Raw genomic sequence first — 16,722 nt, forward strand, 5'->3', positions numbered from 1 at the left:
CTGGCATAACTGGATATCCATCTGCAAAAAACTGAAACAAGACCCCTACCTCACACCATGCACAAGAACGAACTCAAATGGATCAAAGACCTAAATATAAAATCGAAAGCAGTAAAGATCATGGAAGAAAAAAAGGGACAATGCTAGGAGCCCTAATACATGGCGTAAACAGAATACAAAGCATAAGCAACAATGCACAAACACCAGAAGAGAAACTAAATAACTGGGAGTGCCTAAAAATCGAACACTTATGCTCATCAAAAGACTTCACCAAAAGAGTAAATAGGCAACCTATAGACTGGGAAAAAATTTAATCGGATCAGGGTCTAATCTCTAAATCTACAAGATACTGCAAAACTTCAACAACAAAAAGGCAAATAACCCAATTAAAAAATGGGCAAAGGATATGAATAGGCACTTCGCCAAAGAAGACATTCAGGCAGCTAACAGACACATGAAGAAATGGTCATGATCATTAGCCATTAGAGAAATGCAAATCAAAACTACAATGAGATACCATCTCACCCCAGCAGGGCTAGCATGAATTCAAAAATCAAAAAATAATAAATGTTGGAGAGATTGTGGAGAGACTGGAACACTTATACACTGTTTGTGGGAAAGTAAAATGGTACAACCACTTTGGAAATCATTTGGCGCTTCCTCAAAATGCTAGAAGTAGAAGTATCATACGATCCAGCAATCCCTCTCCTTGGAATATATCCTAGAGAAATAAGAGCTGTCACACAAATAGATATATGTACACCCATATTCATTCCAGCACTGTTCACGATAACAAAAAGATGGAAACAACCTAGGTGCCTATCAGTGAACGAACAGATAAACAAATTAGGGTATATTCGTGCAGTTGAATACTATGCAACAATAAAGAACAATGATGAATCTATGAAACATAGCATAGAGGAATCTTGAGGTCATTATGCTGGGTGAATTTAGTCAGTCACAGAAGGACAAATATTGTATAAGACCACTATTATAAGACTCAAAAAAAGGTTTAAACACAGAAGACAACATTCTTTGATGGTTACGAGGGTAGGGAGGGAGGGTAAGGGTTATTCATTAACTAGACAAGTTTTATCTTAGGTGAAGTGAAGGACAGCACACACTACAGGGGAAGTCAGCACAAGTGGACTAAACCAAAGCTAAGAATTTTCCTGAATACAATCAAACACTTTGAGAGACAGAGTAGGAGGGGTAGGGATCTGGGGACCGTGCTTTCAGGGTGCATCTAGGTCAACTGGCATAAGAAAGCTTATTGAGAAAATGTTCTGCATCCTACTTCAGTGAGTGGTGTCTGGGGTCTTAAAAGCTTGCAAGCGGCCATCTGAGATGCATCAATTGGTCCCAACCACCTGGAGTAAAGGAGAATGAAGAACACCAAAGACACAAGGAAAATATTTGCCTAAGAGATAGAAAGGGCCACATAAAGCAGAGACTTCATCAGCCAGATACCAGAAGAACTAGATGGTGCCTGGCTACCACCAATGACGGCCCTGACAGGGAACACAACAGATATTCCCTGATGGAGCAGGAGAAAAGTGGGGTGCAGAACTCAAATTCTGGTAAAAGGACCAGACTTAATGATCTGACTGAGAGTATAGGAACCCTGGAAATCATGGCCCCCAGACTCTGTCAACTCAGCACTAAAACCATGCCCGAGGCCAACTCTTGAGACAAAGATAAGACTGGACTATGGGACATAAAATGATAGTCATGAAGAGTGTGCTTCTTAGCTCAAGTTGATACATGGGACTAAATGGGCCGCTCCTTTCCAGAGGTGAGATGAGAAGGCAGTGAGGGTCAAGAGCTGGTTGAATGGACACAGGAAATCAGGGGCAGAAAGAAGGAGTGTGCTTTCACAGTATAGGGAGAGCAGTTAGGGTCACATAACAATTTATGTACAAATTTTTGTATGAGAGACTCACTTGAATTGTAAACTTTCACTTAAAGTACAATAAAATTAAAAAAAAATTTTTTAAAAAGGACAAATATTGTATGAGGTCACTATTATAAAAACCCAAGAAAAGGTTTACATAGAGAAAAAAATAATCTTTGACGGTTACAAGGGAGGGGAGGATTGGAGAGGGGAAGTCACTAACTAGTTAATAGACAAGTGTTAACTTTGGTTCAGGGAAAGACAACACAATATAGGTCAGAACGTCTTGACTAAAGCAAAGCCATAGAAGCTTCTCATACACATCCAAAGACCTTGAAGGACAGATTTACTGGGACTGAGGGCCGGGGCCATGGTCTTGGGGGACATCTAGGTCAACTGGCATTACATAGTTCATAAAGAAAATGTTCTACATTCTACTTTTGTGAGTAGCATTTGGGGTCTTAAGAGCTTGCAAGCGGCCATCTAAGATACATTTATTGGTCCCGTCACGTTTGGAGCAAAGGAGAATGAAGAAAACCAAAGACACAAGGAAAATATTAGTCCAGAGGACTAATGGACCTCATGAACCACAGCCTCCCCCAGCCTGATCCCAGAAGAACTAGATGGTACCTGGCTACCACCACTGATTGCTCTGACAGGGATCTCAAATAGAGAGAAATTTTAGAAAATTTAAATTCACAAAGACCAAACTTACTGGTCTGACAGAGACTGGAGGAACCTCTGAGACTATTGCTCCCTGATACACTGCTAACTCAGAGCTGAAGCCACTCCGGAAGTCCACCTTTCAGCCAAAGATTAGACAGACCTATAAAACAAACAATAACACATGAGGAACGTGCTTCTTAGTTCAATCATGTATACAAGACCTAATGGCAACATCTACCCAAAAGCAAAGACAAGAAGGCAGGAAGGGGCAGGAAAACTATATGAATGGATACACTGAACCTGGGGTGTAAAGGGAAAGGGGGAGAGTGCTGACACATTGTGGGGATTGCAACCAGTGTCACAAAATAGTTTGTGTATAAATTTTTGGATGAGAAACTAATTTGAGCTGTAACTTTCACCTAAAACACAGTAAAATTAAAAAAGAAAGAATATCCATTTGAAGAGATGCCAGAAGATTAGCTTGCTAACCGCATATAGTTCTGCCCTAACTCAAAGCAGTATTCTGAACACCTGCTTTACTGAACTGAGGGAAATTATCAACCTTTTACACTGAGTCCAAAAACAATTTGAGGCCTTTAAGGGAGAATGAGGGCACATACAAAATAGGCCTGAATAACTCTGGCCATAATGATTTAACTCATACGACACTACAGGTGAGCATGTAATCAGTTGTTGTTGCTGTTGGGTGCTGTCGAGTCCCTTGTGACTCATAGCCACCCTATGTACAACAGACGGAAATACTGCCCAGTCCTGCACCATCCATGTTTGAGCCCATTGTTGTAGCCACTGTGTCAGTCCGTCTTGTTGAAGGTCCTCCTCTTTTTTGCTGACCTTGCACTTTACCAAGCATGATGTCCTCCTCCAGGGACTGGTACTTCCTAATAACATGTCCAAAGTACATGAGATGAAGTCTCACCATCCTCACTTCTAAGGAGCATTCTGGCAGTATTTCTTCCAAGAGATTTGTTTGATCAGTAGCACCTGGGGAAAAAAACCCAACAACTGGTAGTAAAACTTCGGTGGACTCTGAAACTATATACCTACTGTACTTTGCCCATTTACTGTAGCACTAGTTTTATGGAGAAGGCCAAATTTTATTAGCTGGAATATTGCCAATATTATTCAAGATTAGTATATTTTATTGTGGGAGTCTCCCCTGCGTTTATGTTATGACTATTTTCTCTATCCATCTGTGTAGTTATGTTCCCATATAAACAGGTTCTTTGGCTGTTAAATGCTTATGTCTAACAACTAGTGTAGATATGAGCTCCCAGTTTTGAAATTTAGGTAGAACATTTTATGCTTTTCTTATACAGCCGTCCCATAGTATCTGCAGGGAATTTGTTCCAGTACTCTCCGCAGATACCAAAATCTGAGGATGTTCAAGTCCCTTATATAAAATCGCGTAGTATTTGCATATAACCTATGTGTATACTCCCATATACTTTAAAGCATCTCTAGATTACTTATAATACCTACTACAATGTAAATGCTATCTAAATAGTTGTTGATAGTGGATTTTTGAGGGAATAATGACAAGACACAAGATGAACAATGGTCAAACAGTAAGTACTGGAGAGACTGAGGATGTATGAAATGGTGGGAGGCTACAGCAGGAGTTGCCTATGCATCATTTCATTTGCATGGATTTTTCGAATATTTTCCATCCATGGTTGGTTGAACTCGTGAATGCAGAACCTGAGAATATGGAGGGTCTACTGTATTTTGATCTACCCCACCTGCCTCCACTGGCAGGCATTCATCACCCAATAAATACCCACAGAATAAATAAATTCACTAACCTACTGTTTAGGTGTCATCAGGGGTTAATTTTTGCTTGTAGGACTGAAATGTAAACTATTGCTTAATTCTTTGTTTTTCCTGTAGGTCTTTGCCTTTGCTTTAACATGTAGGTTCATTCGGGTAGCAGGAATGTTAGTGTAGATATGGGTTAATTTGGCAGTAAATACACCTCTGCATCATGTAGAATCTAATCAAAATGATAAGAATTTCCATTTCATTATTAATGTCTAAGAATAAACTGTAATTTATTAATTTTTATTAGTCACTTTATCATCCTGCCCTTTGTGAAAGTTGTATGAGGTCTTTGAGAACTTTGTCATGACCAAAGGTTGCAAGAGAGATGTGAAAACATCATCTGTCCTTTTTCATATAAACATACCAGTTCCATTAACCATCAGATGTAATTAATTATTGTTGTCTACATAAGCTTTCATCACTAAAGAAATGATTCCACAAAGACTCCTGGGAATGAAATACAGAGGTAAAACCCAGCCTAATCCAGTGCAACTAGCTTTTTGTGATTATTTTCTCATTCTTCTGTAAATGCACGTTTAGAGAGAAATATAATTTATATTTTGTTTATTCTCATGTATTTTAAAAACATTTTGTACCCAAACATTCTTGTAGGCTTTAATTAAAATGTGGTTTCTCTCTTCCCCCAAGACTAAGAAGCTATAATCTATCTCAAATGAATTAAGATCCCCACCACTCACCAATTCCACCACTCAGCAGTTCTGCTTATTTATTTATTGATTCAGGAAACATTTCCTAAATACAAGTATGAGACACTGTGTGAGGTGCTCTGTAATAATGATAATAATAATAGCTAACTTTGTTAGAACACACTGATCAAAGCATTTGCTTCGAGGTCACACTGTCCGGATTGAATTGCAGCTCGGCTACTTGGCAACTGTTGAACATGGACAAGTTAATCTTTCTGTGTTTCAGTCTAGTCATCTCTAAATGGCGTTGTATTTGTTTTCAATTCTGCTGTAACAGATGATTACAAATTTAGTAGCTTAAAACAACACAAATTTATTGTCTCAAGTTCTCTGGGTGAGAAGTCTGTGTGGGCTCAGCTGATTTCTCTGCTCCAGATCTCACGAGGCCACTATCAAAGTATCGGCCAGCTCGGACTCTTATCTGGAGGCTTTGGGAGACAGTCTGCTTTCAGGCTCATTGAAGGCAGAAATGAGTTCCATGTGGCGTAAGCTGGAGGTCCCCACTTCCTTGCTGGCTATTGGCTGGGGTCATTCTTAGCTTCTGGAGGGTACCCTCATTTCTCTTCAACTTTAAAGTTGGCAACAGCTCATTGTTCTATCTGATAGATTAGCAAATTTCTATAAATTCTTCTGTGAGGCTTAATGAGAAAATAAAGATCTACTTCAATAAATCTGGCACCAGGAGGCTAAATATTTTGATTGTTTTAATGGCTGACCTTCTCATGGCTCTGAGATATAGCATGGTTGATATTAGCATTTTGCCTGTTAGTTTTTATTTTTTTCCTCCTAGAGGTTGAAAATTAAGTATGGCATAACCTCATGGCTGTTAAGAAGCAAGACATGTGACAAGCACTAGGCTAAACGTCTAGATTAAAGAGTTGGGTGCCATCTATATCTCTGGTGTTATATCGATGTGGCATTGCTGATTATGATCATAATCTTTTTTTAAATGAAAGCAAATATTTGTCACATGGTTCAATTTTTGCTACTTAATCTGGAACCAAAGTATTCATGGTATAGCCTTTAAATGCTGAATAGTTTTCTCTGTACATTCTGCTAGTTGCGTGCTTCTTTTAGTTTGAGAAACTGGTCAAATTTAAACAACAACAAACAAAAGAAAACTTGAATTATCTGAAATGGCACTTTTCAAATTATTACTCATGGAAAGAGTTAGTTCTTGTCCTGAAAAAAGATAATTATTAATGGAAAGAGTTCTTGTCCTGAGAAAAGATTGAAAGAAAATGGTGACTATTTAAACCATTAGTTTTCTTAAAACTTTTAGACTCATGAATTATAAAAAATTATTCTAATTTTTGTCCCAATTTAATTCTGGAAATAACTTCAAATTTGAAACAATTAAAATATTTTAATGCATCTGAAGAGGTACGTTTTACCTCTATTTCTGAGACCTTTCTGTGGAATTGCATTGCTGAATATTCTTACCCTCTGACCATCAAATGAGCCTTTTTTTTATCATCTAAATGGTCTCTGTAATCCAGTTCCTACATAACGCTTCATCCAACCTAGTTCTGTAAATGGGCTAAATTTCACATTTCTTTAAAATATATTTGAGGATACCCCCTAAAAAAAAATCTAGTTGCCATTGAGTTGATTCTGGTTTATGATGACCCCGTGCCTGTCAGAACAGAACTATGCTTCATAGGGGTTTCAGTGGCTGATTTTTCAGTAGATCGCCCAGCCTTTTCCCAAGGCACCTGTGAGTGGACGTAAACCTCCAATCTTTTTGTTAGCAGGTGAACATGTTAACCATTTGCACTACCCAGGGACTCTGAAAATTTCTTTTCATTCCTTTGTTAGTTTGTCCTGCTTATTTTCTGTGTGTCTTAAAAATGTGTATCAATCTATTAACTATTTCTTGGTCACTTTTTTATGCGAGACATTGAGCGATTTAAATATATTTAAAATTCAGCCTCCAAACTGGAACGATCTTACATTTGCCAGTTTGTAGATTTTTTACTTTATCTGCTGAAGACATCAATTACCTTCTCAGGGAGGCCTTCCTGACAATATTATTTATAATTATAATCACCACCCCTAACCTAGAGCCAGTACTCCCAATTCCCACTAAGCCTGTTATTATATTTATTGTTTAATTTCTGTCTCCTTCTCATTCTCTTACCCCTTAAGCTCTATGAGGGTGTAGGGGTTTTTGTTTTGTTTACTGATGTATCCCCAGTGCTTAGAAGTGTGCCTGGCACAGAGCAGGTATTGAATAAATATTTGTTGAATGATTCAACAAATAATTCACAAATGTATTTTTCAAATTGAATGAAATAACACCCTCCACCGCTGCATCACTCTCCTTTACTCCCCCTTACCTGGTTTTATTTTTCTTTACAGCGCTTACTTCGCAACTTAACATACATATTTTTATTTTTATTGTCTGTGCCCCCCCATTAGAATATAAGTTTCATAAAAATGTGGACTTCGTCCAGTGCTGTATCCCTAGTGTTAGAGAATGTCAGACACATAGTACGTGTGTGATAAATATCACACATACCTACCCTACTCACTGCTGTCGAGGTGATTGCAACTCATAGCACATAGGACAGAGTAGAACTGCCCAGTAGGGTTTCCAAGGCTGAATCTTTCCAGAAGCAGACTGCCACAACTTTCTTGTACGGAGCAACTGGTGGGTTCAAACCACCGAACTTTTGGTTAGCAGCTGAGTGCCTTAACCACTCCACCACCAGGGCTCCCTGTAGCACACATAGTGTTTGATAAATTTATATTATGCATAAAAGTACACTAGAATAGAAGCATTGCTAACTGTCTTTTATCATGTTCTGAGACCTTGAGGGAGCCATTGTAATTATCAATATAAATGCAAGAACATGAATAAATAAGGCAGTTTATTATATTTAAGTATCCACAGATAAAAAACTAATGTAAGCCATAGTAATTATCATGAACTTTGTTTCTCGAAAGCATCAAAAGGCATCTTCTTAAAGGACACGTTTGTACCACTCCCACAACTCAGTGCTTCTACAAACCTCCTGTAAAGGTGTTGAGTAATTATTATTCTCACTTGTGGAAAATCTTGAATGTAGGATTGCTGCAGGCTGACAATAATGGTGATATTTACCACATATTTCTGGAATAGCAGTGCAGATTGCAAATTCTCAGTACGTTGTTGTCAGGTGCCATTGAGTGGTTGTGACTCATAGTGATCTTATGTATAACAGAACAAAACATGGCCTGGTCCTGTGCCATCCTTACAGTACCGTTGCTTTGTTTCAGCTCATTGTTACAGCCACTGTGTCAGTCTATCCCGTTGAGGGTCTTCCTCTTTTTCACTGACTCTCTTCTTTACCAAGCATGATATCTTTCTCCAGGAATTGGTCCCTCCTTATAACATGTCCAAAGTAAGTGAGACGAGGTCTCCCCACCCTCGCTTTTAAGTAGCATTCCGGCTGTGCTTCTTCTAAGACATATTGTTAGTACGTAATTAATCAGTGTGAAAAGTGGTAAGAAGAAATGTCATGCTAATAAATTAAGGTCTTTACTGCACTGTCAAACTAGTTGAACAAAAATTTGAAAGGGTAATATGAATATTTAAGGCTCAAATGTGGATATGGTGCTGGCAGAGCAACTAATGTGTAGAGGACGTTCAAATACTTGTCCAGTGAGTGAATCAATGAATCTACTTTCCATTATAGAAACAGAAATTCTTTTTGGTAGAAGGAGATAGATATAAGATCTTTTTTCTTCACCTGCTTTTACCTTTTGAGAACATACTCAGTGATTTGTACATTCATGCCATAAAAGATTTAATGTTATTTTGTTAAACTTGAAATTCTCCAAATATATCTGTCTCCTTTCCCATTATCTGTCTTGTCTTTTTCTGGAGAACTTACTTACCATTTTTCAAAAATTGGAAGTGACTGATGAGATTGCTTCTTTTTTAAAGATGTTATTGTCATAAATTCACAAATATTTTGAATATTTGTTTTATTTGACCTGGTGTCTTCTTACATTGCCTGCCTTAGGGTTTGAGGTTTCACTTCAGAGCCAGAAGGCCAGAGGCCCATTGTCAAAGTTGGTGGAATATTGTTGCTTGTATCTTTAAATGCTGGGAATTAGATAGCAGTTTTAACCAGAGTGCACACACCTATGAAAACAACAAAACTCACTTTTAATTAATCACCATTAAAAACAAAAGGCAAAATAGGATGACATTTTCTCTTCCTTCCTGTTTGTTTCTTTGTTTTTATAGGTAAAGGTGTGTGAATAGGTAGTCTTTAATCAGTTTTTAATCACTCTAAACTTAATTAAAGGAGTCCCTGGATGGCTCAAATGGTTAAGTGCTGGACTATTACCCGAAAAGGTTGGCCGTTCAAACCCATCCAGAGGTGCCTCAGAACACGCGTCTGGTGATCTGCTTCCATAAAGATTACAGCCAAGAAAACCCTGTGGAGCACTGTTCTACTCTGATACACATGAGGTTGCCAGGAGTCAGAATCGACTCGATGGCAACTAACAACAGCAATAACAGACTTAATTATTTCCATTTCTTATATTTCCCATCTAGTCAAAATCATAGTGCAGTGGAATCATAATGCCATCCTAAGCAGCATATCGTATGTTTTTATGGATTATCCAAGTATTTGAAAAGAATTTCTTTTTCTAAAAATTTCTAATATCAAAAAATCTAATTGCCCTAAAAATTATATAGTTTGTTGGATCACACTGTGAGTGGTAAGAAATAATAATTATGTCCATCATAAATGAAATGTTCTCCAAAAAGATTCTGACAGATTGAAATCTCTACAGTACATTGTTGGCATTCCTGTTTTTGACAGTTTCACTTTATTCTAACATTCATAAAGGTGAAATGGTCTCATATTAAAAGGCATTTCAATAAAACCTTGGTGCACTCATAAAACCAAATTAATGAAGATAAAAGAAGTTATTTTGTTTAACAAATGTGTGTATATGTATATATATATATTTATATGTATATATATATATTTATATATATATATATCACTTTCTAAAGTGTCAAACACAGTTTTAAGTACATTACAACTACCAACTCATTTAATCCTCATAAAAGCCCTATGAGGATTGAGTAAGGACAGTGTTGACATGTAGTGGGATTGTTAACCATTGTCATAGGGCAACATGTGTATTATCTGTTTAACGAGAAATTATTTTGTTCTGTAAACCTTCATCTAAAGTGAGATTAGCAGCACAACTGGAAGAATGTAATCAGTGTCACTGAATTGTGCATGTAGAAATTTTTGAAATGGTGTATCTTTGGCTATGTATATTTTCACCAAAAATAAAATGTCGGGAAGGGAGAGTGTTGACTTGTCGTGGGGTTGTTAACCAATGTCATAAAACAATATGTGTACTGACTTTTTAATGAGAAACTATTTATTCTGTAAACCTTCACCTAAAGTACAAAAAAAAAAGCCATATGAGGTAGTTAATGTTACCATTTATAAATGAGGAAACCCAGGAACAAAGAGTTCAGTAAAGAGCCGAATGTCACAGAGCTAAGGGTGGGAGACCCAGTATCCGAACCCAGGAAATCTGACTATCAAGCCTGTGTTCTTAACCTGTGTTCTGCAGCCTCTTAAGTATCACTTTATGTGACTTTCTGTGTGTTTTCATTGCCTGTCAAAAGTGTCATGATATTCATGCATTTTGTAACACTAATTCACTTCTTGTCCTTTGTATCTCATTTGCTGTACTTTCCTTTTACTCACTTGGTTGGCTAAAGTTGTTGGCCTGTCTGAATGAATCCAGTTGGTGTATTGAATGTAACCGGATTAAGTTTTTATTCTCTTAGACTTCTGTGAAAAGGATGAATATTGATTATTCCTCCAAATTCTTTGCTATAAAATATTTTTATTTTTCTCTGATAGAAAGCACTATATAAATTTGCAACTTTATTATTTTTAAGATTGACAAGACAAATTTTCAAGAATTGAGGGAATTTTTTCCTGTGTATACCTCTGAATTTTCGCACATCATTAGACATATTTGGCTGGATGCAAGGTTATTAAGCTTTTGTGTGAGAGAAACATATGGAATTCTAAACTCTATGACATGCTAGAGATGAAAAAGCCATATATAAATTTTATATTTCCTTCCATTTTCTCTATGTACACTATCCTGACCACCAAGCATAGAGTTACTCATGGTGACCCAAGAAGATCTCCAGTGTTAAATTTTATTCAAGCAAAATATTTTTGTTTTTAACCAACTTGAAGACAAAAATTAAATGGCAGATTCTTCTTAGAATAAAAACCTAACCATTATTTTAATTTCAGGGGAAAACCCCATAAAATTGAAATATTGAATCCATTTTATACACTGAATAAGGTTTGTGGTTTTCAGGATTTATTGAATAAGTTAGTAATTCTTTAACATAAATGAAACAAAAGTCAAATGCTCTAGCATCAAAACATGGCAGAAATGCCTTTTTTTTTTTTCTTTTTTGATGGCTTGTCTCAGTCTCTGAGGAATTTTTTTCTGAGTTAAATGTTAGGATTTATTACACCTGTCTGTTTTTGTTGTTGTTACTGTGAATTATACCTGAGAACGTTTTTTATTCTTTGTCTTTCCAGATGGCAGAAATGATGCTCAGGAGAATAGTTTAAGAGACTTAATAAAAGAGCTACCAGACACCCACTACTGCCTCCTGAAGTACCTATGCCAGTTTTTGACAAAAGTAGCCAAGCATCATGTGCAGAATCGCATGAATGTTCACAATCTCGCCACTGTGTTTGGGCCAAATTGCTTTCAGTAAGTTAGTGGAGTTTTGCTTTTAATATTATCCTGTACTTCTTTTCCGTTACTGCTGCCTAAAATTATTGGGATGTAGAAGCATATTTCAGTCTCAAAGTTGAACCAGCCATATAATTAATGTTGGAGAAATTCCATCTTGCTCTTAGGCATCTTAATCTTGGTTTCCATCCCAATTTTGAAGGCAGCAGATAGACCTTTTTATGAAACAGTAATTTGCAATAATTCAATCTCATTTAAAATTCTGGAAATAAGTTTTTTTTTCCCCACTAAAAAAATTATAATCTGAAACAATTGACAGAAAGGATAGGAATACGGTATACTGGTAGTCCCTGACTTATGACTTATGACGTGCAATGAACTGCACTTAGGACAATCTGTGTCATCCCCCACCCCCGCCGCCCTTGGTACATTTTGTTGCTAGTAGTATGTACTATATACAGTGTTGCAGCCCATAATTTGCTGATGTTATTGTTCTCGGATGTTCACTTGCAAATATTTATATGTAATGTTTCCAGCCTCCAAAGACAAATAAAGGTAAGATTTATAAAGATATGGATAATAAAAGGCAATAATAATGAAAGCTAAAAAAAAAAAAAAGAAAAGGGAAGAGGTATCTGACTTACGTCAGAACCAGTTTATGGCAGAGTCATTGGAACTGAGCTCTATCGTTAAGTCAGGGACTATCTGTAGTAAATAATAGTGATAAAGCTTAAATCATTGCTAATAGATGGAAAATTATAACCGGAGTATGTCAGTAACAGAAAGATGGAACTTCAACTTCATTTTTTAACTTTTTTTTAATAAACTAGACTAGAAATCAATAGTTTGCTTTGATATAGCTGTTATATCACTAGCCACAAGAATCATTGTAAAGCTTTAATGTTTTAAGCTATAGTCCCTGTTACTTTTTAAAGACTTTTAATTGTTGGTATATGAAACATGATCTAGTAATCGAGGAATTTTGCTTTTAACTCTCCTATTAATCCCTTCTGTTATCAAACATGTTCTTACAAAAGACAGAGAACACTCACACTTTAAAAGCTCTTAGAAAGTTTTGTTTTGTTTTGGGTTTTTTTTTTGGTAGAGCATCTGCTTATATACTCCATTAATCTGCAGGCTAATTTAGCTGCCCAGAAGTAGTAGTATTACCGTCCTCAGAATGACTACCTAAATGTAGACCCTGGCTAGATCTTAGTGACTGCAGGGTTCCAGGCCTAATATGGGGAGAAGTTCTACCTTAATAACTGTCCTCATTGTAGCTTTAGAGATATTAAACTTTAAATAATGGCATTTCATAGGAACTGTTAATCTTGTGAATAAGTATATCAAACACAGGCTCTACTAAGAGTTCTTGTCTTAGGAGCTTTGTAGTAGTAAAATGTCTGTATCAGTTCTTTTTACTCCTATCTGCAGAGTGACGTGCTTGTGAGAAGTAAAGGTGTAAATAGAAACTATTCAATAAGTGTGAAACCTTAGATTGTACAAGAGGTGAAAATGGTTTCATAAATAGATGTTTATTTAATAATACATAGATACCTATTTCATTGCTGTCTTGTAAATTGGACTTGATTTGGAATTTCTGGTAACCTGCTTCAGTTAGTCAATCAAAATATCCACAAATGATGAGTTTTTATTTTAGCCTCTACTGTTTAATATGTATTTCTAAATCTGTGGAGTAGAAATCATTGCTAAGTACTTTCTCATTGAAGTAAAGTGTAATCATTGTAACAGATAGTCTTTATTGGACACTTACCAAGCCCTGGCGGCACAGTGGGTAAAGCAGTCGACTGCTAACAGGAAGGTCAGCGGTCCTAAAACACCAGCAGCTCCAAGGAAGAAAGATGTGGCAGTCTGCTTCCATAAAGATTTATAGCCTTGGAAGCCCTGTGGGGTCGCTGTGAGTCAGAATTGACTCACCAGCAGTGGGGTTTGGTTTTGTTTGGATTACCAAACACTATACTGTATCATTTATCTCATTGAGTTCTAAAGGGAAGAGTAATTTATTTTGTCATTGAAGTTCCTCTGTTTAGGTCAAGAAAAAGTAGACACTTCAATTCCAGTGACTACAGTTAGTCCATAATTGTTATAAAGATGATAGGTGGAAAACTTCTATTCAAGGATAATTATCTCAGCCATGAGTCACTGAAGGGCAAGGCAAAGGAAACGCTTTCCTTAATAACTAAGGTAAAGCATTGTATAGTCAATAGATGGGGAAGAATTTTTTAATAATAAGGGAAAATGCTCGTGAAATAATGTTAATTTCTAAAAAGTATACAAAGTGTTATATACAGAATGATAATGGCTATGAAATATGTAATCATAAAAATTAGAAGAAAATACACCAACAAGTTTATGGTTGTTTGGTGTTCTGGATGCTGGGCATAATTATAAGTGGCTGTTAATTACCAGATTTTCAACGTCTACTTCCTCCAGTTATGGATTTATTAAATTTAAATGATTGAGTAACACATTCTCCTTTTAAAAAATTCAAACAATATAGAGGTATATGAAACAAATATCCTCCATTACTCCTTCCCATTCTAACCTCACCTCCCTAGAGATAAAAAGTTACCAGTAGGTGTGTATCCTTCCATCCCTTTTTTGAACACAGCCATAGTCTATTCTTAAATATAAATGAGATCATGATGCACATATTGTAAAGCTGGATTCTTTTTATAGTAATACTAGAACTTTCTTTGTCAGTATATTTATATTTCTCATTCTTTTTAACCATTGCCATAACTTACTTAACCATCCAACTATTGATGAGCATTGAAAATTTTGTCTTTTTTGCTATTAAAACAGTTACAGTAACATCCTGAGTATGCTTCTTTATGCACAACTATTTCTTTAGAAATAATTTCTGTTTCTTTAGAATAAACTAGAAGGAGAATTGTTTGGCTAAGGGATTTACATATTTCAGAATTAATGTGCGATGCCCTTCATAAAGGCTGTAACAATAATTTCTACCGTCAGTATTTAAGAATACCTGTTTCCCTGTAACTTTGCCATGTTGAGTGTTATCAAATATTTAAATTCTCCTTGATTTAATGGGGAAGAAATGATATCCTAATTACACGTGAAATTGAGTGTATTTTTGGAGAGGTTACTAATGTTTGAGTTTCTGTGTATCCTTCGTGTATATCCTGTGCTTATTTTTTGTTTTATTACTTATTTTTGGCTCTTTCTTACTGCTTTATCAGAGTTTTGCAGGTATGACAGCAGTTAACCTTTTGTCTGTTATAAATCTTGCAAAACTTTTCTCGTATTGTTTGTCTTTTAGTTTTATTTATGGTGCTTTATTAAATTTTTAAAACTTTAAGTTACTCAAATGTATCAACTCTCTTCCCTTTTTATTTTCTGGGGTTTATGTCTTGCTTAATAATAGTTCCCAAACATAAGGGTATTAAAATACACATTTTTTAATATTTATAGCCTTTTTTTGATTAGCTTTTTACTTTATCCAGAGTTTACTTTTGTATATGATAGGACATACGGATACAATGGAAACCCTGGTGGCGTACTGTTTAAGAGCTACAACTGCTGACCAAAATGTCGGCAGTTCGAATCCACCAGGTGCTCCTTAGAAACCCTATGGGGCAGTTCTACTCTGTCCTTTAAGGTTGCTATGAGTTGGAGTTGACTTGATGGCAATGGGTTCGGTTTTGTTTTTTATGGATGAAATTTGAATTTTCTTCAAATACATGATCAATTATTGTCAAGCTGTTCATTGTGTAACGTATCTACCTGCTAGTTGGTAATACCAACTTTATCACATATTAACTTCCAACATATATATGTCTGTTTCTAATTTTTGTAATGACTCTTCCTTCTCTTCCCTTCCATTTTTTATTACATTTTCTTTTCCAGTGGAATTTTGGAATCTCCATCTTAATTTTCATTTTTAAAAATTATTTGGAATTTTTTTTTTTTACTTTTTTTTAATTTGAATTTTTTTAGTTGTTTTTCAAGCTTTTTCTCAATTTTTTATTATGAAAAATTTCAGTCTTACAAAGGATTCCAAATAATAGTACAATAATGATTCACTCACAGACAATTTGAAAGGACTATATAATAATCATCCATTTTCTCATTAACTGGATAGTGTACTTTATCTCTGTATGTGTATAAATTGTTTCTGAACCATTTGAAAATAAGTTGCGACCTCATGATACTTTACTGCTATATACTTAATCCTGTGTCTCTTAAAATTAAGGACATTTTGCTGCGTAACCACAATATACTTATCACAGCTAAGAAAACTGACAGTTCCACATTATCATCTGAATAGTCCATATTCGTATGTTCCCAGTTTGTCACAGTAATGTCTTTAATGCTGTTTTTCTCTATACAGGATCCAGTGGCTCACATGTTGTATTTGGTTGTTAGATTTCTTTAGTATCTCATAACGTAGAACAGTCCCTCCTCCATGTGTGTGCAGCGTGCGTGGGTACTGTGTTTTGGTTTTTATTTTTGTTTAACCAGATTGACTTTTTTAAGAGATTAGCCATCATCTTGTGGAATTTCTCACATTCTGGATGTGTCCGATTATTTCCTAGTGGTGCTGCTTACATCGTTCTTCTATCCCCTGATTTGCTGTAAACCTGTCACTCAGATATAGTCTTGGTTAGATTCAAGTTAATTTTTTGTAAAAAATACTTTATTAATGACATTTTATACTTTATATTGCATCCATTAGGAGCCACATAATGTTAGATTGCCCTACACTTATTGATGCTTTGCTCCATATCTTAGTTAAGGTCACCACTGTAAAGGTATGGCTTTCCCTTTGGAATTAGCAAATAATCTGTTGGGTGATAACTTTGGCATCATGCG

At 35.9% G+C, this 16,722-nt stretch overlaps 1 protein-coding gene across 3 annotated transcripts in view; it reads left to right on the top strand.

Annotated features, from left to right (window-relative positions):
- LOC111819162 (protein FAM13A-like) overlaps positions 1-16,722 on the top strand; it is a 139,013-nt gene that overhangs the window by 74,037 nt on the left and 48,254 nt on the right. For 2 of the 3 annotated variants that reach the window (XM_023725106.1, XM_023725105.1), the window contains one exon: positions 11,706-11,883. In XM_023725106.1, the coding sequence (XP_023580874.1) occupies positions 11,706-11,883 (178 nt within the window). Of the gene's footprint in view, positions 1-11,705; positions 12,126-16,722 lie in introns of those variants that run through there. The other variant, XM_023725107.1, reaches the window with a different exon arrangement.

This window comes from Trichechus manatus, unplaced genomic scaffold (assembly GCF_000243295.1).
Source record: "Trichechus manatus latirostris isolate Lorelei unplaced genomic scaffold, TriManLat1.0 scaffold00286, whole genome shotgun sequence".
Lineage (NCBI taxonomy): Eukaryota > Metazoa > Chordata > Mammalia > Sirenia > Trichechidae > Trichechus > Trichechus manatus.